This window comes from Gopherus evgoodei, chromosome 16 (genome assembly GCF_007399415.2).
Source record: "Gopherus evgoodei ecotype Sinaloan lineage chromosome 16, rGopEvg1_v1.p, whole genome shotgun sequence".
In the NCBI taxonomy this organism is placed as follows: domain Eukaryota; kingdom Metazoa; phylum Chordata; order Testudines; family Testudinidae; genus Gopherus; species Gopherus evgoodei.
Genome location: NC_044337.1, coordinates 25,402,206 through 25,426,135, shown reverse-complemented (window position 1 = coordinate 25,426,135; position 23,930 = coordinate 25,402,206). Strand labels below are relative to the sequence as shown.

Here is a 23,930-nt window from a genome sequence, read left to right as displayed (position 1 = left end):
GAGCATGTGGCATCCTGCCAAGAAAGCCAATTCAGGCAAGTCCTCTCTTGCTTCCAGGTAGGAATGCTCCAGGAAACCACCCCGACGCCAAGAGATGAAAAGGCAGCATGGAGTGTAAAAGAGCGTCGCTGCTGGGAAGCCAGACAAGCTGTGCAAAAAGCTACCTCATTCAGTAGCTTTTTCACAGCAATTAAACCCCAACCTCTTCAGGGCTGGTTACTTATCGCTTCTAAACCAGGCAGAGGTGAGTGCTGGTGTGTATACTTCATACTGCCGAGTTGAGCAAGCATCTTGCTCCAGGCAATAAAAGGTGACTCTGGTGTCCTACATAACCGTGCTACATGTAGAGTCAGCATACCTGTAGTATCCCCACTCGGCAAAACCCCAAGAGTCAGCGTCCACCTATGATGTCAATGAAGCAATTGGTGTCAGGAAGAGTTCTGCTTCATTGCCTGGACCAATTTCTTGAAAATGCAAAGAAACGGAGATGCAGCTTCCTTCATTTTCTAGACTACTCAAGCTTCTAGCAATCTGGAGATAGGAATTTGCATTTTGAATCCTGGTGTTTTCCCCTTCTATTTTGCATACAGACTCAGCTTCACACAGTCAGCTCAGGAGAATGAAGGCAGCCCTTAGAATAGAGAGACTGCAGCCCACTCACAGCCGCCAACTTCCAGCAAAATGGTTCTCATATTTAGTTATATGCAAAAACCAACCCAAAACCCAATGCTGTTGCTTGCGGTTCAAAACACTGCAACCTACCAACTTCCCAAAATGCTTTGCAATTAACAATTCATAACGGAAGGCATAAACTGTGCAGTGATGACACCACATAATGTGAATTAAAATACAGAATATGTAATCTGCATAGAGATGTGTAGATATGTTTACTGATGAACATATTTCCAAGTTGCTCACAATAGCTTAGTGACCTACTGATTCCCATCAATTTCTTTTGATATGTAACAAATGTTGATGTTAACGGCTCTTAGGAGAATCCACACTGTCCTTAAAAGAAATAATGATATTCCCTAGGTCACGAAGGAAAAGATACCCTCAGCAGATTTCATAATGGTGACTGCTATCTAAGCAAAGGGGCAGGGTGTCTATTCCACTCAAGTGTTTCCATATCACCAGCTACTGCTGCATTCAAACGCAACAGCAAAGGCTGGTACCGACGTGGCAGTGCTTACTGGCAGTAGGCGAACACAGGCTGAGCCCTCAGGTCTAGTGCCAGGACTTGACGTGCTAGAATGCTGGGATGAAAAAGTCTTTGCTTCCTTCCATTTGTGGCAAACATCATCCCTATTCCCTCCTAAGCAGCTACCCCGAATGGGATCGGACATCACTACAGGCACTCCTCTCCTGAAAGGCTCAGAATGGAGCTGACAATATCTTGCCCTTGAAAACACCCACAAACCAGCAAAGCCACAAATTTTCATAAGTGACTGGTGATTTGGGGAGGCCTCATTTCCAGTGAGCGCTAAGCAATCATCCTTTGAAATGGGCACCCATCCCTTTGAGGCGACTCACACTGGATGTCCAAAAATCACTAGCAGCCTTTGAAAATTTTGCCCCAAGCCATTTCCTCTAGGCAGCTAACAAACCAGCTGCTTGTTTGTGCATGTGATTTGCCTGAAGCAGCTTCTCCTCCTCAGCCTCTCTAACACGCCAACCTAGGAGTCACTCTGCTGCAAACTATGCCACAGCCCCATCCCGCCTCCTAAGACCCGCTGGCCCCGAGGAGGGGAGCTGGCATGTAATCCTGCACTACAGAGCTAGGGAAAGCCTGCCCGGTCACACTGCACAGGGACAGCACGAGCAATTTAAGCACAGATAGACTTCCCCAAAATGGACAGTTTCGCATAAAAACTTCATTTCTTTTGAAACTTTCTTGCTTTTCAATGAAAAAACCAGAACATTTCTGTGAACCTTTCTGAAAACGTTTGCTAGTGTCCAGCCAGCGCTATTTCAGAACGAAAGAGTTCAGCCACTTCACCACTGCATCCCCTCGCCTCCCCGCAAGCTGGCAGAACATTTAGTTTGAAATTTTAAATGCACAGAAGTCAGGAGATGCAGAATACAGTTTGTCATCAGAATCCTCCACACCAATGAGTTACACTGGCTCATTTCACTCAGCCCTTGTCTCAGTGCCCCTTTTAGAGCAGGGCATGGAAGGGTCACCACTTCCCCCCATCCCAGACGGCTCTCTTTCTTTCTATGTCTAGCAGAGTTCCTCATCATTGTCTAACTGGCTCACACAGAAACGTAGCTCAAGCCGCCTGCAGCTTTTTAACCTCAAGAATTACAGGGAGATGCTGGCCCCGGACGCTGTTTATCCCTGCACTGCAGTTTTGGGGTCCCACGGAACTAAGGGCTTAGTGAGAAGCAGCTGCACGGACAGAAGACTGCTGTAGTCTATAAGAGTTAGTGAAAATCATTAACAGAATTTTTTAAAATTGAAAATAAGCCCCTCGTGAGCTGTGAGCATCTAAGGAGAAGCAAACTTCCCAAGCAATTCCAGAATTACCGGGGCTCCTTGTAACCATGGTTTCTGGTGGAGCTGAACTTTTCTGGTGTGCCTCATGAACAATCTGTGTAGTCTCCCTAGTCTTCACTCTCAGTCATTGGCTGAAAATACTTCTTGCTTTATTGCACCCAGGATCAAAAATACACTTCTTCTTATGAGTAGCTCTCAAGTCTACCCACATCAAGTTATTTTGCTATGGACATTGCCAGCAGCCATTGGACCCTGAGGAGATCACGGTTTCAGAGAAAACATGAAGTTCCAGCTTCCTGCACATGTAAAGGAGGGATCACTTCCTCAGAGGCACATGTAGCACGCACTGCTGTGTGGTTTCAGTATTGCAGGATGCTTGCCAGGCATGAGGCTCAGCAGTGGGAGCAGAGTAAAGGAGGGTACAGAGAGCTCAGTATGAAGGCGAATGGCTGCAGTCCCACAGCCCAAACCTGACTTGCCAAAGCTATTAAGCCCTTGCATTGTGTAGATGGTCTTGGAATCCAACAATTCCCAAATGGAATTGGATGTCATGGGATCCAGGCACCAACTCTCCCAATGTCATGCTGCTGAGAACCTGGCCTGCGGCTCCACGCCTCACTGGGAAGGGACAGTTTAGGCATCTGCCTTTGCTGGCTGGCCACAGGAGCTGGGTCCCCAGCAGAAGAAAAAACATTGTGGCAGCTGAGCAGCAGAGAACAGGACTTTGAGCTAACTCACTCTTGGGACAGCACAAGCTGGGTGCTCTGTGGAGCCCCCTTGATAACCCCAGAAATGGCCTTCATGGGCTTCATGAAAGTCCCATCCAACGCCCTCTGCCTGGGAGCACGCTGGCTCTCTGCTGCTTATCTGACTGCTCGGACTGGCCCCATGAGAGAATCCAAGTGTCTCCCAAGAGAAAAACAACAACAGCATCAAAGGCCCCTGTCCCTCCTCTACCACCAGAGCACCGGGGAAAGGTGCACGGCTCAGAGGACTCTGCCAGGGACATAATTCTGGGGAACCATCCAGATTCCTGGGGGAACTCTGCATAGTGGGAAAGATGCCCAGGGATTCTAAACACCACTGTTTCTCTGGCCTTGTCTCCACTGGGACGTTGGCAGTGCTGCAGCTGCAGTGGTATGGGCCATGCTGCAGTGAACAGAGACTTGCCAGAGCATCCGTGAGTTGAGTTTTCCTTCAAGACCTGTCACCCTAGAAGTTAGCAGCCCATTGTCTGACTCAAGGGCCAGCCCAGGGGGCTGTCTGCAACCCTCAGAACAAGTCTCAGATCCTGGAGGGAGCCACATACACAAGCAGGAGCTTCTGGACGTACCCTGGGGCGTAGCTCAATACAAATGCACTTCTCATTCCATTAAGGCTGACATGAATCCGCCCTCAATCTAGGGGGGGAAAGGTGCTTCTGTCAATGAGGTGCCGTGTAGCAAAAGCACAAAGCTTTTTTGTGGGTGTCTGACTCACAGCATGGTGGGCGGGGGGGGGCAGGAAACTACATCAATCCTTACTTTGTCACCGCTCAGACAAAGCCCTTTTGTACTGGTAACAGCAGAGGTTAAGAGCTAAAGAAACAGGCCTTTCTCCTTGGAGATGGCAGGAGCTGGATGCTGCCGGGCTGAGTCACAAATGTGACACTGTCTCCAGGAGCGAGGGAGACGTGCGCACGCACCCAAAGGAAGGCCAGAGCTTGGCTCTTATTCCTGGCTGAGCAGCACAGTGTGGCCAGCACGACACATTCCATCCTAGTCCAGTTCCCCCACGACACAGCCAGTGAGGACACAGCACTGTAACCTGGCAAACAGGCTCCAAGTTATCGGGGGGAAGCATACTCAGACTGGGCTAGACCTGTGCATAACAATACGGGCTCGATGGAGCAGGACTGCACAGACTCGGGCCCTGGCTCCTCGAGACAACAGGGACTAGACGTGCATTTGGTCACAAACAGGGCTCCATTGTGAAAGGTGTTGTAGAACCAGAGGGATGTGTTGGTTTCACATGAGGTTGAGGGGACCACCTCGGGGAAGGCAGTGACCTTAAAGCTTTCACAGCACCCACCGGCCCACCATGGGCTGCCAATCAGTGTGCGCTACACTCCCAGCATTCCCTCCATCCCAAGCCTCCTGACGACCCAGCTGCTCTGGGAAGCATTCCAGCTCTGCAGCCCTCACCCCATCAAGGGCTTGGGCCGCACCCTCAGATGGCTAGTGCCCTGAGGTGCGGTTCGGCTATCACACACTGCGCTATGGACATACGTACGACGCCTAGCACTACTCTTACAGTTCTGCTGCCAAACCCCGGCTCACACGGAGCGGGAGCCTTTCCCTTGCCCAGGGGCCCAGCAGGTGCACTCTGATGAGTCCTGCACTTTGCTACCAGGGCCGAGTCGCTAAAGCGCCATGTCACAGAAGCACTAGGATTATTCAGCCAGCTCTGCTGGGCTGCAGGTTGCCTATTTAGGGCAATTTCTCATCTTCGGGATGGTCCTGGGATGCACCTGCAATGAGTATGGAGGATGTCCACTGGGAATGCAGAAAAATATTTTTGTGAACTTTACACAGGTCACAGAGGAGACCCTGGCTGGGCAAACACAATTGGTTACACTTCATTCCTCCCTGGAGGACATGAATTAAGTTTGCTTGCTTTACCGTCATGTGGCTGAATTCATTGTGATTTTTTCCTTAACAATAAGAGAATGGATTAAATGAGGATAGAGGATTACGCAAACATTTCTATTAGACGGCTTGTTATCACAGCGAGCTTCTCTTTAAATAATGCAAGGCTGACCTGCAGTCCTGCTAGACGCACTGCAGCTGAGAACTGCATTTTATAATCCCATTTGCTACCCTCAGTGTTTGTATAATTCTGTATGGAAAGGCCCCCCACCGCCACTCCATCCTGAACAGGGTCGCTTTGGGAACAGATCAAATCAATTAAGAGATCGTTTTCCCATTAGCGGGAAGCATTCTCTCTTTAGGTCAGTCCAAATGCCCTGTGTACATCCAGTCCGTCTTGGCTGAGAGACCGAAGATGCCGAGCTCTAGGAGGACAGATTCAAATCGCTGCTCGTTAGGGGAGAGGGAATTTGCCTGCCAAAGAGCTCACTCACCATCTCTTGCACTCCAGTAGCACCTGCACTTAGGCTGCCCACATGCACAGGGGGACTGGTCCCTGCCTGGAAAGCTCAAAATCTATGTTGACAAGCAACAGGCCAAAGCTGGAAGAATACACTTTTGACAGACATTGTTCATAGTGCTGATTTTATTATTAAGTAAGTTCAGAACAACCATCCCCAACCTGCCTTCAAGCTGACTATTATTTGCTGGCCAGTCTCTTGTCGGCATCACAGCAGAGAGGGGCCTGGAGGAGGGATCTGGAGGAGGAGAGGATATTCCACATGCAAAGGACAGCGTGGAGGGAGGCACGTAGATGGCTGGGGAGAAGTAGACAAGTTCTTCCCTGAGATTTCCACATCACTATTTGCATCAGCAGCTCACCCTGAGCAGGGTCACACATCGTTATAATTAAGCCAACTCTTCATTTTCCTTGTGGTAACCACGGCAAAGAGGAGTCAGGCTCCCACACTGCGGAACAGACGCAGCACGGGTGAACGCCTGCATTCACCTAGGAAATGCAAGCACTGCCATCCTGATCCAGCACTATAATAAGGAGCCAGGCTGCTTCTTGCTGGTTGGTTAGTGGGAGCCCTCTCCCCACAGGGTTCAACATATCAGAGTCAGCCTGACCATCCCTTCATTTGAGAGATCCTCTTACCACCGCCTTGTGGAGAGTTCTCCAGTAATCCTAAGGGGCAGCTGATGGGGAGAAGATGACCGCAGTGACCCAGACAGTACACCACGTTCTGAGAGCTCCTCAATGCTGCAGGGGTGGAAGAGGAAGAGCCTGATCCTTTAGGAAAGACTCGCAATAACCTCTGAAAACCTGATCGTTCCCCCACGCTACCCTTTGTCACTGCTAGAGGACGCTAACCAGTGTCTCAACTCCATCCTACTGCAGACAGCTTGCCTGGCAGTGCTCTATAGGGGCCATGCAGCAGAGATCAACCTTGGGACTTCCATACCGCAAACCCGCCAAGGGTCAAGATGTCTGAGACTTTACCTGTGGACAAGACATTAATCAGCTGGGCTGGACTTCCTGCCACACCGGGCTCTGAGCCAACAGACTGCTGGCCTTTGAAAAGAAAACAGACCCAGCAGCCCACAGCCTGATCCTGCTGTAGCCCATTCTAGAGAAATCTTCAGCCTTAAGAGTGGCCAACACAGCAGTGAAGAGAGGGAGGCAGGGGGCCAATAGCAGAAGGTTTATCAGGACAGAATATTTCAAAAGGATGAATATCAAACAAGCATTCCGTGGCAAAGGTCACCCAAACTGAAATAGGATCCCCAGTCGGAGGATCTTTTGACCCCTTTCTACAAACACACACGCAATATTTAGGGGGTTTTAGCTCTGGGTCCAGCTTTAGACAGAACACTGCTGATCACCTGGGCTGAGGAGCACACAATCAGGGAGACACTGATTCTATTCACGGGACCTGTGGACTTTAACTGAGAGCCTTTATCTGCCTACACAAACATTCCTCATTTGGAAGAAGCAGAGTGCTTTCAGGAAACATGCTCTAGTGGCTTAGATCCCTTCAAAAGAGTCTTCTGAGTTTCTGGGAAAACCCAGGATCCTTAAGGGGGTTGCTAACAGTGCTCATTACTGAAACAAGTTACATTGTCCAACTAGATCAAAGCTGAGTCTAGTTCTTTTTATCCTAGCTTCTCCCATAAGACTTCATTTCACAGCCTTTGCTAACTTCCCTTAGGTCACAGATCAACAGATATACAGACCTCCCCTTCTGACTGGTATCCTAATCCCCTGTGTTTATATCTTTATAAACACATTCTTTCCCTTTCTCCTTCCCTATCTTTCTCTCCCACCTTATCTTCATAGTATGTCATCTTCATTTGTATTGGTTTACTCTACACGTATATTTATAATAGCTTTATTGTCCATTTCCAATATTTCATTGTACGCCCTGACCACAGGCACAGGACAAACATGCTTGCACACTCTAAGGGTGAATTTTTGTTAGTTTAAAGAATGGAACACTAAGATAAACTAGAAAACAAAGTTTTACAAATTCAAAAACAAATAACTTAAAGAACAAATTGTGTGAGAGTGGAGCAGATCCTATAATCTACTTGGTGGATACAGCACAGCCCTAAAGCTGAATGGCAGGGAGAACAATTTTCTTATCATTTCCTCCTTCAACCACATGCGCCACACTTTTGACACTAACTTGTTACCACAAAGGCAAAATGACATTCAGCAAAGATAAAACTGAAAAATTAAAACCTCTCAGTAACTTCCTGTACCAAAGGAGAAATAAAGCTACAAAGTCTATGGCAAGAGACATTACAGCAGCCTTAATTCAAATACCATTGGAAGATTGTTTGCAAGTTCATTCTAAAAAGCTGTAGCTATTGATAGCACTCTTACATTTACATACCAATTCTCAGCACAAAGTGGATTGCAAGCTGATACAAACTGATACACATACATGATCCCTTCACTCACCACCAAAACGCAGCCACATCTGGGGTGTGAAGCAGCTGCTCCTTAATAGCTCACAGCCAGTTTTACGACAGGGGAGAATTTTAGGCAGACAGTTAGATTTTGGCCAGGATACTAGGTTCCAACACCATGGAATCTTTGATGGTCACAGGCAGCCACATCATCGGTTTCAACCGTCATCCATGAAGCAAGCTGTCGTTTTGCATTAGGTCCTCGCTACACTTGAGCTAAGGAAGGGCCCCACTTTCAGTGCAGCTGCCACCTGCTCAGTACAGTTACAGTCTGTAGCACCGATGAGAACTTGGGCTGCTCTAACCAGAAACAGGAACTGAAATAACTAAATTAGCTGTATCTTAAACCTGTAGTTATGTCAGTGCAAGTCCCTTTGTGGACACTTGTTCTGGATTACCAGTGCCCTATTTCAATTTCTCTTAAATCATTAAAAACAAAAAATCGACAAAGGAAATTGAAATAGGACACTCAGTCCAAATAAAGTGTCCACACAGGGACGACTTGCACTGAAATAACCTAAGGTTTGAATTCCATCCAACCTAGTTCCGAGTCATTTTGGTTCCGGGGTTGTTAGACAAGCGCCTTCGTGTCACAGGAAGTGGGCTAAAGCCTTAGATTTGGTGTTGGAGACAGCTGTGCATAATGAGACAAGAACTGACGCATTATGGTCAGTGCCATGACCCCATGAACTACATCAGATTAAGCTTTAAATATCCTATTGCACCCAGAGGAAAGTAGATGGGTAAGGTCCAGTCTTGGCTAGGATTTAAAGATGCATCTGTTACGGAGTGTGGGGGAGTCCGGCCCTGCACCCTTCTTCCTGGGACCCACAGTGACTCTCAGCCAGCCAGTAAAACAAAAGGTTTATTGGACAACAGGAACACCGGTTACAGCAGAGCTTGCAGGCACAGTCAGGACCCCTCCACCGAGTCCTTCTGGGCTTTCAGAGTGCTTGGATCCTAGCTAGGATACCCTGAATTCCGCCCACACAGCCCCAAGCCCAAACTCAAACTGCTTCCCTCCTGCCACTCCCTTCCTTTGTCCCCTTCCCGGGCAAAGGTGGTGACCTTTCCCCTCCCTTACCTAGCTCAGGTTACAGGCCCTGGCATCGTCCATCCCCTAAAGTCCTCCCCTGCTCTCCCACTCCCCACACAGCCAGTCCCTACTGCATCACATCTCTCCCCCCTTCGAGACTGAACTGAGCAGGGTCACTCTGCCCAGTGACCTGGGGAAGTTCAGGGTCCCCTTTCCGGGACAACGCATCCGCTGTCAGGTTGGCACTTCCCTTCACATGGACCACGTCCATGTCATAGTCCTGCAGGAGCAGGCTCCACCTCAGGAGCTTGGCGTTGGCTCCTTTCATCTGGTGCAGCCAGGTCAGGGGAGAGTGGTCGGTGTACACGGTGAAGTGTCGCCCAAAGAGATATGGCTCTAGCTTCTTAAGGGCCCACACCATGGCCAGGCATTCCTTCTCGATGGCCGCGTAGCTTTGTTCCCGGGGTAGCAGCTTCTTACTCAGGTACACGATGGGGTGTCTCTTCCCCTTTTCATCCTCCTGCATTAACACTGCCCCCAGTCCCGTGTCTGAGGCATCAGTGAACACCATAAAGGGTTTGTCAAAATCTGGGTTTGCCAGAACTGGGCCACTAACCAGAGCCTCCTTCAGCGCCCGGAAAGCCTCCTGGCACTGCTCAGTCCAAATCACCTTGTCTGGCTTCCCCTTTTTGCACAGTTTAGTGATGGGGCCGGCTATGGCACTAAAGTGGGGCACGAACCTTCGATAGTACCCCGCCATCCCAATAAAGGCCTGGACCTGCTTTTTGGTTTGGGGAGCAGGCCAGTCTTTGATCACCTCCACCTTGGCTGGTTCCGGCTTTAGGCAGCCGCTCCCCACCCGATGGCCCAGGTAAGATACTTCAGCCATCCCCACCTTGCACTTCTTCGCCTTTACTGTTAACCCAGCCTTTCGGAGTCGGTCTAGGACTTGTTTAACCTGGGATATGTGGTCCTCCCAGGTCTGGCTGAAGACGCAGATGTCGTCAATATACACCACGGCAAAACTCTCCATCCCCCTCAGTAGCTGATCCACCAGGCGCTGGAAGGTGGCCGGCGCTCCCTTGAGGCCGAAGGGCAGGGTCAGAAACTCATAGAGCCCCAGAGGGGTGATAAAGGCCGATTTCAGCCTGGCATCTGCGTCCAGCGGCACTTGCCAGTAGCCTTTGGTAAGATCCATAGTGGTGAGGTACCGAGCACCTCCCAGCTTGTCTAGGAGCTCGTCAGGCCTGGGCATAGGGTAGGCATCAGATACGGTGATGGCATTGAGCTTTCGATAGTCCACACAGAACCGGATTGACCCGTCCTTTTTGGGGACTAGCACCACTGGCGAGGCCCAAGGGCTGGAAGACGGCTGGATCACCCCCAAAGCCAGCATGTCCCTGACCTCTCTTTCAAGATCCTGGGCAGTTTTCCCAGTGACCCGAAAAGGGGAGCATTTTATAGGGGGATGTGACCCGGTCTCCACCCGGTGGACAGTCAAATTAGTGCGTCCAGGCTGGTTGGAAAACAGCTGTCGGTACAGATGCAGCACCCCCCTGATCTCAGCGTGCTGGCCCGGGGTCAGTTGATCAGAGAGGGGAATTGCCTCCAGGGGGGAACCAGCCTTTGTCCCAGGGAATAGATCTACTAAGGGGTCATCTCCCTGCCCCTTCCAATGTCCACACACGGCCAACACCACATTCCCCCTGTCATAGTATGGTTTCATCATGTTTACATGGTACACCCGACGGTGATGTGCCCGGTTTGACAGCTCCACCACATAGTTTACCTCATTCAGTTGCTTGATAACCTTGAAGGGCCCTTCCCAGGCAGCCTGGAGTTTGTTTCTCCTCACGGGGATAAGAACCATCACCTGATCCCCGGTGGCGAAGGCACGGGCTCGTGCTGTGCGGTCATACCAGACCTTCTGCCTCCTCTGGGCTCGGGCCAGATTCTCCCTGGCCAGGCCCATGAGCTCGGCCAGTCTTTCCCGGAAGGTCAGGACATACTCCACCACTGACTCTCCCTCGGGAGCGGCCTTCCCCTCCCATTCGTCCCTCATCAGGTCTAGGGGCCCCCTCACCTGCCTTCCATACAACAGTTCGAAAGGTGAAAACCCGGTAGATTTTTGGGGCATCTCCCTGTACGCAAACAGCAGGTGAGGTAAGTACTTGTCCCAATCTTGCGGATGCTGGTTCATAAATGTTTTTAGCATTCTTTTCAGCGTCCCGTTGAACCTTTCTACCAGCCCGTTGGACTGAGGGTGATACGCTGAGGCCCAGTTGTGCTGGACCCCACATTTCTGCCATAAGGACCGGAGCAGGGCCGACATGAAGTTGGACCCCTGGTCCGTTAAGACCTCCTTGGGGAACCCCACCCGGCTGAAAATTGTCAGCAGCGCATCTGCCACTGTGTCTGCTTCGATAGAGGACAAGGCCACCGCCTCGGGGTAGCGAGTGGCAAAATCCACCACCACCAGGATGTATTTCTTCCCTGACCGGGTCGTCTTGCTGAGGGGTCCCACTATGTCCATGGCCACCTTCTGGAAAGGTTCTTCTATGATGGGTAAAGGCCTCAATGCCGCTTTCCCCTTGTCCCGGGCCTTCCCCACCCTCTGGCAGGGGTCACAGGATTGGCAGTACTGTCGGACATGGGTAAAGACCCCAGGCCAGTAAAAGTTCTGTAGCAGCCTCTGCCTGGTGCGCCGGATTCCCTGGTGCCCTGCGAGAGGGATGTTATGAGCCAGGTACAACAGCTTGTGACGAAACTTCTGGGGAACCACCAGCTGCCTCCTGATCCCCCATGACTCTACTTCCCCTGGGGGAGCCCATTCTCGGTACAGGAACCCCTTCTCCCACAGGAACCTCTCCTTGCAACCTCTCCTCATGGTCTGTACCGCACTAAGGTCAGCCCGGTCCCGGTGCTTCCGCAAGGAGGGATCTTTCTGTAACTCGGCCTGGAACTCAGCAGCTGGGACAGGAATGGGGACTGGCTCTCTCTTGCTGGCTGGGTTTGAGGCCGCAGCCTCTCTGCACCGTGCCCCTGGGCGTTCCCCGTTCCCTGAGTTAGGGTCCTGCACCTCAGGTCGAGTACCTTCCCCGTTGTCGGGGAGCAGTGCCATTTGCCGACTCTGACTACGAGTCACGACCAGGGCACTCTGGGTGTTACTAGGCCAGTCCTCAAGGTCCCCTCCCATTAACACGTCAGTGGGCAAATATTGGTGTACCCCCACATCCTTGGGGCCCTCCTTGGCCCCCCATTTCAGGTGTACCCTTGCCACGGGTACCTTGAATGGGGTCCCGCCCACGCCCATCAGGGTCAGGTAGGTGTCGGGCACCATCCGATCTGAGGCCACCACCTCGGGCCGGGCCAGCGTCACCTCTGCGCCTGTGTCCCAGTACCCAGTGACCTTCCTCCCATCCACTTCCAGGGAAACAATGCACTCTTTCCGGAGGGGCAGCCCTGCGCCCACCCGGTAAACCAAAAACCCGGAGCCTGGAGCATCCACAGGTGGTATGTTGCCAACCCCCCTTTCCTGGGAATGTAGCCCCTCCTCCAATTGGGTTTTTACCCAGTCCACCCTCTGTGGGTTGGGTCTGCTTGGTCTGTTCCTGAGCTTGGGGCACTGGGCCCGTATGTGACCTCGTTGGCCACAGCGATAGCAGCCCATATCTCGTGGGTCCCCTTGAGTGGGTCGGAGGGACCTGCCGCTGGATGTTCCCCTTTTGGGGGGGTTCTTCATAGGCCCCCTTTGGGAGGTCCCAGGATGACTCTCTCTCTGCGTTGAGGCAGGCCTGCTCCTTCGAGACTCCTCCCTGCCATCCCCTGCCCGACTGTCCACAAATTGGTCAGCCAGCTGGCCTGCGTGCTGTGGGTTCTCCGGCTTCTGGTCCATCAACCACAGCCTCAGGTCGGACGGGCACTGCTCGTACAGGTGCTCCAGTATGAATAGGTCAAGCAGGTCTTCTTTAGTTTGGGCCCCAGCTGTCCACTTGCGGGCATACCCCTGCGCCCGGTTGACCAGTTGTAGGTATGTGACCTTATGGGTTTTACGCTGGCTCCGGAACTTTTTCCGGTACATCTCAGGAGTCAGCCCAAACTCGCGGAGCAGGGCCTGTTTGAACAGTTCGTAGTCCCCTGCCTCCGCCCCTTTCAGTCGGCTGTACACCTCCACGGCTGTGGAGTCCAGTAAGGGGGTGAGAACTGCGATCCTGTCTGCAGGGTCAACCCTGTGCAGCTCGCAGGCATTCTTAAAGGCCGTCAGGAAGGTATCTATGTCCTCCCCCTCCTTACGCCGGGGCAGCAAGTGCTTATCAAAGCTCTTTGTAGGCTTGGGCCCCCCCTCACTCACCGCAGCCGGGGCCTCACTGCTCCTCAGCCGGGCCAGGTCCAGCTCATGTTTACGCTGTTTCTCCTTCTCCTCCCGCTCATGTTACGCTGGTTCTCCTCATGTTTACGCTGGTTCTCCTCATGTTCACGCTGTTTCGCCTTCTCCTCCAGCTCTTTCCTCTTTAACTCGAGCTCCTCCCGTCTCAGCTCCCTTTCATATTCCAGCCGCCTCCACTCCACGGATGCCGAGCGTTGCCGGGAGGATCCCCTGCTGGGGGGTGAGCTTCGCCGGGCGGATCCTCTGCTGGCCGGGGGTATCACGGTGCCCTCAGTATACACTGGGCTCCTCCCCGCCCTTCCCCTACGCCTAGGAAGGGGGGGTCTCGGGAAGCCCTCGTCCGCCAGCTGACCGCTCCCAGCGGGGACAGACACTGGTGCCTGAGCTGCATCTGCTCGGCTGCTTCCCTCAGAGACAGGGCTCCGTTCATTCATGCGGTCTCCCTGCTCCAGCTGGGCAATCAGCTGGTCCTTGCTGAGCCTCCCCGGGTGCAACCCCCTCTGCTTGCACAGCTCCACCAGGTCACACTTGCGCCGCTTGGCATACATCTTCCTGCTGGCCACTCACAGGCCAGGGTGCTCGCCGCTCCCCACGGTTTCCAGGGGGACCCCTAGTGCACCAGCCCTTCGTGAGGTCACCACCTCTCTGCCAGGGTCGAGCTGCAGACTCCTCCGCCCCTGGGACCGCTCGCTGCAATCCCCCGGGGGACCCTGTTACTGCAAAGTCCTTCTCACTGGGCACACACTCCCAGGGGTTAATCACCCCTTCGTTTTACTGCTCCCCAGTCACTTACTGCAGGAAGCGCCGTCCACGGGGTGCAGTACGTCCCGCCGCTGCCACCAGTTGTTACGGAGTGTGGGGGAGTCCGGCCCTGCACCCTTCTTCCTGGGACCCACAGTGACTCTCAGCCAGCCAGTAAAACAAAAGGTTTATTGGACAACAGGAACACCGGTTACAGCAGAGCTTGCAGGCACAGTCAGGACCCCTCCACCGAGTCCTTCTGGGCTTTCAGAGTGCTTGAATCCTAGCTAGGATACCCTGAATTCCGCCCACACAGCCCCAAGCCCAAACTCAAACTGCTTCCCTCCTGCCGCTCCCTTCCTTTGTCCCCTTCCCGGGCAAAGGTGGTGACCTTTCCCCTCCCTTACCTAGCTCAGGTTACAGGCCCTGGCATCGTCCATCCCCTAAAGTCCTCCCCTGCTCTCCCACTCCCCACACAGCCAGTCCCTACTGCATCACAGCATCGTTAGATGATGTTAGTGTTAGATTGAGTGAGCTAACATTCCAGTCAAGACAAGGCCAAACTTTAGCACAGTGCTCTCAACTTCTCCAGACGACTGTACCCCTTCCAGGGCTCTGATTTGTCTTGCGTACCCCTCAAGTTTCACCTCACTTAAAAACTACTTGCTTACAAAATCAGACATTAAAATACAAACAAAGTGTCACTGCACACTGTTACACATTTTTACCATATAATTATAAATCAATTTGAATATTGTACTTACATGTCAGTGTACAGTATATAGAGCAGTATGAACAAGTCATTGTATGAAATTTTAGCTTGTACTGACTTTGCTAGTGATTTTTATGTAGCCTGTTGTAAGACTAGGCAAATATCTAGATGAGTTGATGTATCACCTGGAAGACCTCTGTGTACCAAGCACGCATACCCCTGGTTGAGAACCACTGCTTTAGCACATGCTAACTTGGTTGAGTTGAAACCTAGTGGGGAATCTAAGCTTTACTTTGACTACTTTGGCACCTGCTGACGTGCAATTTGCCTTGTCTTGACAAGAGTGTTAGAACTTATGTACATTCAGAGGGTTTTGCGGGTATTGTTAGGCCAGTACAGCTAAACAGGCAAAGCTGCCCCATGGTGGACATGGTTATACTGGTATAACTGTGCTTATACTCGTTCAGGGAATTGGCATTAGCTGTACGGGTGTGAGAACAGTTGTACATAGTTACACCGGCATAACTACATCCATGCTAAGGCTTATACCAGCATAGCTGTGTTAATAAAAAGAAATCACGCCCCTGATCGACAGAGCTTTACAGGTTTAACTGAAGGATAGACCTGGCCTTTTAGAAAGTGTAAATTAGATCATGTTCGCTGGCCTGACCTAACACCACATCTTTAAACTCTAGTGTAGACAGAGCCTAACACATGATAAGGGTGAATGGAGCGGAGTAAACCTTCCCAAACACCAGAGCAGAAATACACAAGTCCCAGTGATGTAATAAATAAAGCTGCAGGTCACCAATGCCATTGCCTGGCCAGTGCTCCAGGGAAGGAAATGCACATTATCAGCTCGGCGGTGTGTGTGTGTGTGTGTGTGTGTGTGTGTGTGTGTGTGTGTGTGTGTGTGTGTGTGTGTGTGTGTGTGTGTGTGTGTGTGTGTGTCAGAAATCAAGAAATACAAATGTGTAAAAACACTTCACACTTCTCATCACAGATTGCAGCTCACATGCTGTTCTCTCACCACAAAGTCCAGTAACTTCCAATGGACTAATCAGCAGGCCAAGGTCGCTAGGACTCTCTATCATCTTGCAGATTACTGGAGCTACTATTGCAACTGACCCAGTAGATCAAATAACTTAGTTTATCTACACATGTGGTTGGGTGCTGCACTGCGAAGGACACAATGCTAACACACACACAGCGACAATGAATCCTGTTGCCAGCACCACAGAGCTCCCAGTCCAAGCTGAGAAATTCACCATGACATTGGTCTCCCTTGATTCACGTGGTCCCTCAGAAGGCCAGAAATAAGACCATGGGACAACTCACATCTCTAATTAAGCATGTACATAAGTCTTTGCAGAAGCCAGGATTGTACCACAAGGCTTCATGGACTGCAATTTCCTGACTTCAGTCACTAGCAGCTTACAGGTGAGCAAGGGATGGGTGGCCCTCTTCCCAATCCTCAGCCAGAAAAATGGTGGTCAGGACAGGGGCAACCTGGGAGATCATTAAAAACAACGAGGAGTCCTTGTGGCACCTTAGAGACTAAGAAATTTATTTAGGCATAAGCTTTCATGGGCTAGAATCCATCAGATGCATGAAGTGAAAAATACAGGAACAGGCAGAAATACATGAAAGGATGGGGGCTGCTTTACCAAGTGTGAGGTCAGTCTAATGAGATAAATCAATTAATAGCAGGATACCAAGGGAGGAAAAATAACTTTTGAAGTGGTACGAGAGTGGCCCATTACAGCCAGTTCACAAAAAGGTGTGAGTAACAGTAGGGAGAAATCAGTATTGAGGAAATTAAGTTTAAGTTTTGTAATGACCCAACCACTACCAGTCTTTATTCAAGCCTAATCTGATGGTATCCAGTTTGCAAATTAATTCCAGTCCTGCAGCTTCACATTTGAGTCTGTTTTTGAAGTTTTTTTGTTGAAGAATTGCCACTTTTAGGTCTGTTATTGAGTGACCAGAGAGATTGAAGTGTTCTCCTACTGTTTTCTGAATGTTATGATTTCTGATGTCAGATTTGTGTCCATTTATTCTTTTGCATAGAGACTGTCCGGTTTGGCCAATGTACATGGCAGAAGGGCATTGCTGGCACATGATGGCATATAACACATTGGTGGATGTGCAGGTGAACGAGCCCCGGATGGTGTGGCTGATGTGGTTAGGTCCTATGATGGTATCCCTTGAATAGAGTTGGCACCAGGGTTTGTAGCAGCGTTTGGTTACTGAGTTGGTGTTCTTGCTGTGTGGTGTGTAGTTGCTGGTGAGTATTTGCTTCAGGTTGGAGGGCTATCTGTAAGCGAGGATTGGCCTGCCTCCCAGGGTCTGTGAGAGTGAGGGATCGTCCTTCAGGATAGGTTGTAGATCCATAATGATGCACTGGAGAGCTTTTAGCTGGGAGCTGTAGGTGTCGGCTAGTAGCATTCTGTTACTTTCTTTGTTGGGCCTGTCTTGTAATAGGTAACTTTTCAGTACCCTTCTGGTTCTGTCAATCTGTTTCTTCACTTCAGCAGGTAGGTATTGCAGTTTTAAGAATGCTTGATAGGGATCTTGTAGGTGTTTGTCCCTGTCTGAGGGATCGGAGCAAATGCAGTTGTGTCTGAGAGCTTGGCTGTAGACAATGGATTGTGTGATGTGATCTGGATGGAAGCTGGAGACATGTAGGTAAGTACAGCAGTCAGTAGGTTTCCGGTATAGGGTGGTGTTTATGTGACCATCGCTTATTAGCACTGTAGTGTCTAGGAAGGGGACCTCTTGTGTGGACTAGTCCAGACTGAGGTTGATGGTAGGGTGGAAATCATTGAAATCTTGGTCAAGTTCCTCAAGGGCTTCCTTGCCATGGGTCCAGATGATGAAGATGTCATCAGTGGAGTGCAAGTAGAGTAGGAGCATAAGGGGAGGAGAGCTGAAGCAGTGTTGCTCTAAGTCAGCCATAAAAATGTTGGCATACTGTGGGGCCAGGCGGGTACCCATAGCAGGCCTGCTGACTTGAAAGTATAAATTGTCCCCAAATCTGAAATAGTTGTGGGTGAGGACAAAGTCACAAAGTTCAGCCACCAGGTTTGCTGTGATGGAAAGTAACAGAACGCGACTAGCTGTCACCTTTATTTTTCCTCCCCTAGTATCCTGCTGTTAATTGATTTATCTAGTTAGACTGATCTCACATTTAGTAAAGCAACCCCCATCCTTTCATGTATTTATACCTGTTCCTGTATTTTTCACTTCATGCATCTGATGAAGTGGGTTCTAGCCCATGAAAGCTTATGCCTAAAGACATGTGTTAGTCTCTAAGGTGCCACAAGGGCTCCTCCTTGTTTTTGCTGATACAGACTAACACGGGTAACCTCCGAAACCTGGGAAATCACTGTTGCTCTTTGGGGTGCAGGCAGAAAGGCACAGTCAAGGTAGGTAACCTCCCCCCGCCCCATGCCCATGCCCATGCCATTTCTGGCTGTGACTGTGCGTACACAAAGGCAGAGGTAAACATAAAAGCTGGAAGGTGCCTTGGAAAGTGTGTTGCTAATTAACCCTGTAAGGCTCCTGTGCCATGTCTGGGAGCCTTTCTTCACTCCCTTGTGATCCAGAGCAGATGACTTTGTGCCACAGCTTTGGGATGAGGGGGTGTGTTTTGGTTTAAGGGAGAGGACAAAGCCAGGCTGCAGCAGCTCCGCGGCGCACAGCCCGGGGGAGAGACGGGGGGCCCGGCCCTGGCGCCCCGCGGAGGCTGCCCCCGCCGGGGAAGCGGCCCCGGGCCGAGGCGATGGGCTGGCAGCGGGACCCGCCCGAGCAGACGCCCCAACCCGCCCGCACCCTCCCCGGGCCCCCTCGGGCGGCGCCCCCCGGCCGCGCGGCCCGGGCCGGGGACACTTAACTGTTGCCCGAGCGGCGGGCGGCGGCGGGTCCCGTCTGCCCGGTCTCAGGCAGAAGCAGCTTCTCATCGCCCGGCCCGACGCGGCCCGGCGGGAGCAGCGGCCTGCGGGGCCCGGCGGAGCGGAGCGGAGCGGCGCGGGGAGGAGGCGGCCGGGCCGGAGCCCAGCGGCGGGGCCTTACCCGGCGGGAGCGCGGCTCTCCGGCCCCTGCGCCCGGAGCCACCGGCGGGAGCTGCGGCCGGCGGCGCGGCCCACGGGCTCTGGGGGCGGCAGGAGCCGGCGCTGCTGACAGGCTCCGGAGCCGCCGCCGCCGCGCTGCAGAGCCCCCCCTGCCTCCCGGAGCCCGCACTGCGCCCGGCCCCGCCGGCCTCGCCTCCTGCCCCGGCGGCTCCCCCGGGCCGGGCCGGGCCGGGCCGGGCAGCTAGGGGCGCCCAGAGCTCGGCCCGCAGCGAGCGAGACCCCGCTGCGGCTCCCTGTGCTGGGGGGCTCTGCCCCCTTCCGCTGCTGGGGGGGCCGGGGCCGGGGCCGGGGCCACACTGAACCTTACAGATCGCGGTGAACGTGGCTGGGCTGGGGGCATCACCTGCAAAGAGCAGGAAGGTTCTGGCAGTCGGCCCTGCGTGTAATAGGCGGCGGTGCACGAACCAGAGCAGTATTTTTAAATGACCTATAAACCCAATATCCTTTAAATAACAGCTACATGCAAGAGAGGTAAAGCTCCCTTCTCTGAAGCATGGCTTGTTTCCTGCTAGTGGAAGCAGGAGAGCAGAGGTGAAGGACGCTGCATAGCAAATCCAAAGTGCAGCATCTTCCAAGGCCAACATGCTGCAAAGATTTCAGCACATACTGAACTGTACAAATGTGTGCAGTCCGCCTGACCCACCTCCTGGAAATGGACCCCACTCCTGCTCCACTACTGTACTTGGTACTGTGGCTACAGGAAGCTGCAGGGCCATCCAGGCAGACTTGGTTTCAGTCAATTTTAGGAGGAAGATGCCCTCAGTGGGAAGCCACCATCCAGTTCTGTCCATAACCTCTCCCCTTACAAGGCCAAGAAACACTGGCAGTCTGGACGAGTATATCATTACATTGTGCTGCTTCCCTATTGTTACAGGCTGGTCCTCTGTATCTGATAGTCTAGTCTTAATTACATTGCTAACTATCAAATCATCCTCATTCCCCCCTCTGATTTATTTTGCTCATAATGTGTCTGCTCCAACTCACCCTGGCAGGTGGCCCTTTGTATTCTGATCTTTTCTCACCTAGATAGCTAGTTCTGTTTTTTTAAAGCCTTTTTAGTTACTCCTCTTCATACAGATCTGTGACCCCTCTCTCTGTCTAACCTGCCTTGTGAGCAGCTGAGTAACCCTCTGCTTTTCGCTCATAGAGTTCTGTGGCCTCACTTTTGCATCTGATTGGTTTCTGTTACCGATAGGCATACAGCTCAGGCAATCAACAGCTCCTGATAGCCCAAAATGTATTTTAGGGGTGTTGACGTTAACAACTGACCTTCTCCAAATGTGCCACAGTCTGGTGCTGAGAGCAGGGAGTCAGGAGAGATCCTGGGTTCTGCTCCCACCTCTGTGCCTGCTGTATGACCATGTCTAAGTCCGTTCTCGCTCTTTAACACAGCTATGATAATATTGCCTTGCGAAGGTCCTGTGAGGTTTAATTCATTCGTGTGTGTAAAGTATTTGAGATCCTTGGATGAAAGCTGCTATAGAAATGACAACTGTGATTGTTATGTTCCTGTGAACACTATAAACACAATATACTACAAGAGCAACTAATGGTCATGGTCTTCTGATTACCACATGGCTCAGCTCTGTTGCATTGGGACCAGTCCTCTGTGCTACCCGTGTTACTACCTTTGTGGTTGTTAACCAGTGACAAAGCACAATAGACTGGCAGTGACTGAACAATGGTAATACCAAGGTATTTTTTAAAATTTTTATATGGGTCACAGGATCTGGTCCAAGAGGTGATTATAGTGGAACCTCTAGGCAATAGTAACCATAATATAAAGAAATTTAACAGCCCTGTGGGGGGAAGGGGCAGAAACAGCACTGCAGCCCACTGTGTAACATTAAGTTTCAGAAAGGGGAACTACATAAAAATAAGGAAGTTAGTTAAACAGAAATTTAAAGGTACCACACCAAACATGAAATCCTTGCAAGCTGCATGGATGCTTTTAAAAGACATCATAATAAAGGCTCAACTTAAATAGGCACCCCCCAATTAAAAACATAGTAAGAAAACCAAAAAAAGTTCCACTGTGGCTAAACTACAAAGTAAAAGAAGCAGTGAGAGTCAAAAAGGCATCCTCTAAAAAGTGAATGTTAAATCTTATCGAGAAAAATAGAAAGGAGCATAAACTCTGGCAAGTGAAGTGTAAAAATATACTTAGGAAGACCAAAAAAGAATGTTAAGAAGAGCTAGCCAAAGACTCCAAAAGTATTAGCAATTTTTTTTAAGTACATCACAAGCAGTAAGCATGCTAAACAACCAGTGGGGTTATTGGACAATCGAGTTGCTAAAAGAGCACTCAAGGACAACAAGGCCATTGCGGAGAAGCTAAATGAATCCTTTGTATCGTTCTTCATGGCTGAGGATGTGAGGGAGATTCCCACACCTGAGCCATTCTTTTTAGGTGACAAATCTGAGGAACTGTCCCAGACTGAGGTGTCGTTAGCGGAGGTTTTAGAACAAATTGATAAACTAAAAGTAGTAAGTTACCAGGACCAGATGGTATTCACCGAAGAGTTCTGAAGGAACTCAAATGTGAAATTGCAGAATTACTAACTGTAGGCTGCAACCTATCATTTACATTAGCTTCTGTACCAGATGACTGGAGGATAGCTTATGTGATGCCAATTTTTAAAAAAGGCTCCAGAAGTGATCCCAGCAAGTATAGGCCAGTAAGGCTGACTTCAGTACCAGGAAACTCATTGAAACTATAGTAAAGAACAGAATTATCATACACATATATGAACATGATTTGTTGGGGAAGAGTCAACATGGTTTTTGTAAAGGAAGATCATGACTCACCAATCTCCTAGAATTCTTTGAGGGGGTCAAAAAGCATGTGGGCAAGAGTAATCCAGTTGATATGGTGTACTGTACTTAGATTTTCAGAAAGCCTTTGACAAGGTCCCTCACCAAAGGCTCTTGAGCGACGTAAGCTGTCATGAGATAAGGGGGAAGGTCCTATCATGGATCAGTAACTGGTTAAAAGATAGGAAACAAAGAGTAGGAATAAATGGTCAGTTTTCAGAATGAAGAGAGGTAAATAGTGGTGTCCCCAGGGGTCTGTATTGGGTCCAGTCCTAGTCAACATATTCATAAATGATCTGGAAAAAGGGGTAAACAGTGAGGTGGTCAAATCTGCACATGATACAAAACTACTCAAGATAGTTAAGTCCCAGGCAGACTGCAAAGATCTCACAAAACTGGAAAACAAAATGGTAGATGAATTCAGTGTTGATCAGTACAAAGTAATGCACACTGGAAAACATAATCCCAACTGTACATATAAAATGATTACCGCTCAAGAAGAGATCTTGGAGTCATTGTGGATAGTTCTCTGAAAACATCCACTCAGGGTGCAGCAGCAGTCAAAAAAAGCGAACAGAATGTTGGGAATCTTTAAGAAAGGGATAGATAATAAGACAAAGTATCATATTGCTTCTATATAAATCCATGGTACGCCCACATCTTGAATACTGTATGCAGATGTGGTCACCCCATCTCAAAAAAGATATATGGGAATTGGAAAAGATACAGAAAAGGGCAAAAGAAATGATTAGGGGTATGGAATGGCTTCCATATGAGGAGAGATTAATAAAACTGGGACTTCTCAGCTTGGAAAAGAGACGACTAAGGAGGGATATGATAGAGGTCTATAAAATCATGATGCGGAGAAAGTAAATAAGGAAGTGTTATTTACTCCTCATAACACAAGAACTAGGGGTCATCAAATGAAATTAAAAGGCAGCAGGTTTAAAACAAACAAAAGGAAGTATTTCTTCACACAACACACAGTCAACCTGTGGAACTCCCTGCCAAAGGATGTTGTGAAGGCCAAAACTATAACAGGGTTCCAAACAGAACTAAATTCATGGAGAATAGGTCCATCAATGGCTATTATCCAGGATGGGCAGGAATGGTGTCCCTAGCCTCTGTTTGCCAGAAGTTGGGAATAAGTGACGGGATGGATCACTTGATGATTATCACCTGTCCTGTTCATTCCCTCTGGGGCACCTGGCACTAGCCTCTGTCAGAAGACAGGATACTGGGCTAGATGGACCTTTGGTCTGACCCAGTATGGCCGTTCTTCTGTTCTTTCCCTAGTTCTCTCTCTCTTTAAATACTGCATCTCCTCTTCTCTGATATCATTATTCCAAACAGATACAGCAACAATCTTCCTTGTATGCATTCCAGCCATGGCACACTCTCCTCTCAACAAGACTCTTAAATCTTACTGGCTATATACATTTCGAATTGTTATTGGTATTTGATGTGGTGAAGGCTTAGACTCTATATTTACTCAGTATGTCAGTAGGACCTTTTCTTCCAGTGTCTATGATGAAATGCAGAGACAAAATTTCTTGATACTTTAAATGACTGTTTCTTGGAGCAGCTGGTATGGGAACCCACAAGGGGGGGAGGCAACTCTCAGTTTAGTCCTGAATGGAGCGCTGGAGCTGGTCCAAGAGGCAACTATAACAGGGTTGCTTGGAAATAGTGACCATAATATAATAACATTTAACATCCCTATGGTGGGAAGAACATCTCAACAGCCCAACACTGTGGCATTTAATTTCAAAAAGGGGAACTGTGCAAAAATGAGGGGGTTAGTTAAACAGAAACTAAAAGGTACAGTGACTAAAGTGAAATCCCTGCAAGCTGCATGGGCGCTTTTTAAAGACACCATAATAGAGGTCCAACTTAAATGTATACCCCCAAATTAAAAAACACAGTAAAAGAACTAAAAAGGAGCCACCATGGCTTAACAACCATGTAAAAGAAGCAGTAGGAGATAAAAAGGCATCTTTTAAA

General features: G+C 50.1%; 1 protein-coding gene across 5 annotated transcripts in view; it reads right to left on the bottom strand.

Moving 5' to 3' along the window:
• The window catches only part of MVB12B (multivesicular body subunit 12B), a 100,743-nt gene extending 81,633 nt beyond the window's left edge, over positions 1-19,110 (bottom strand). For 2 of the 5 annotated variants that reach the window (XM_030535657.1, XM_030535659.1), the window contains exon 1: positions 19,054-19,110. Coding sequence is in view for 1 of the 5 variants with exons in the window: in XM_030535656.1 (XP_030391516.1) it covers positions 18,876-18,941 (66 nt within the window). In the remaining 4 variants the exon portion in view is untranslated. Of the gene's footprint in view, positions 1-8,095; positions 8,339-18,875; positions 18,950-19,053 lie in introns of those variants that run through there. The other 3 variants (XM_030535656.1, XM_030535658.1, XM_030535660.1) reach the window with 3 other exon arrangements.
• Between the last annotated feature and the right edge of the window lie 4,820 nt (positions 19,111-23,930).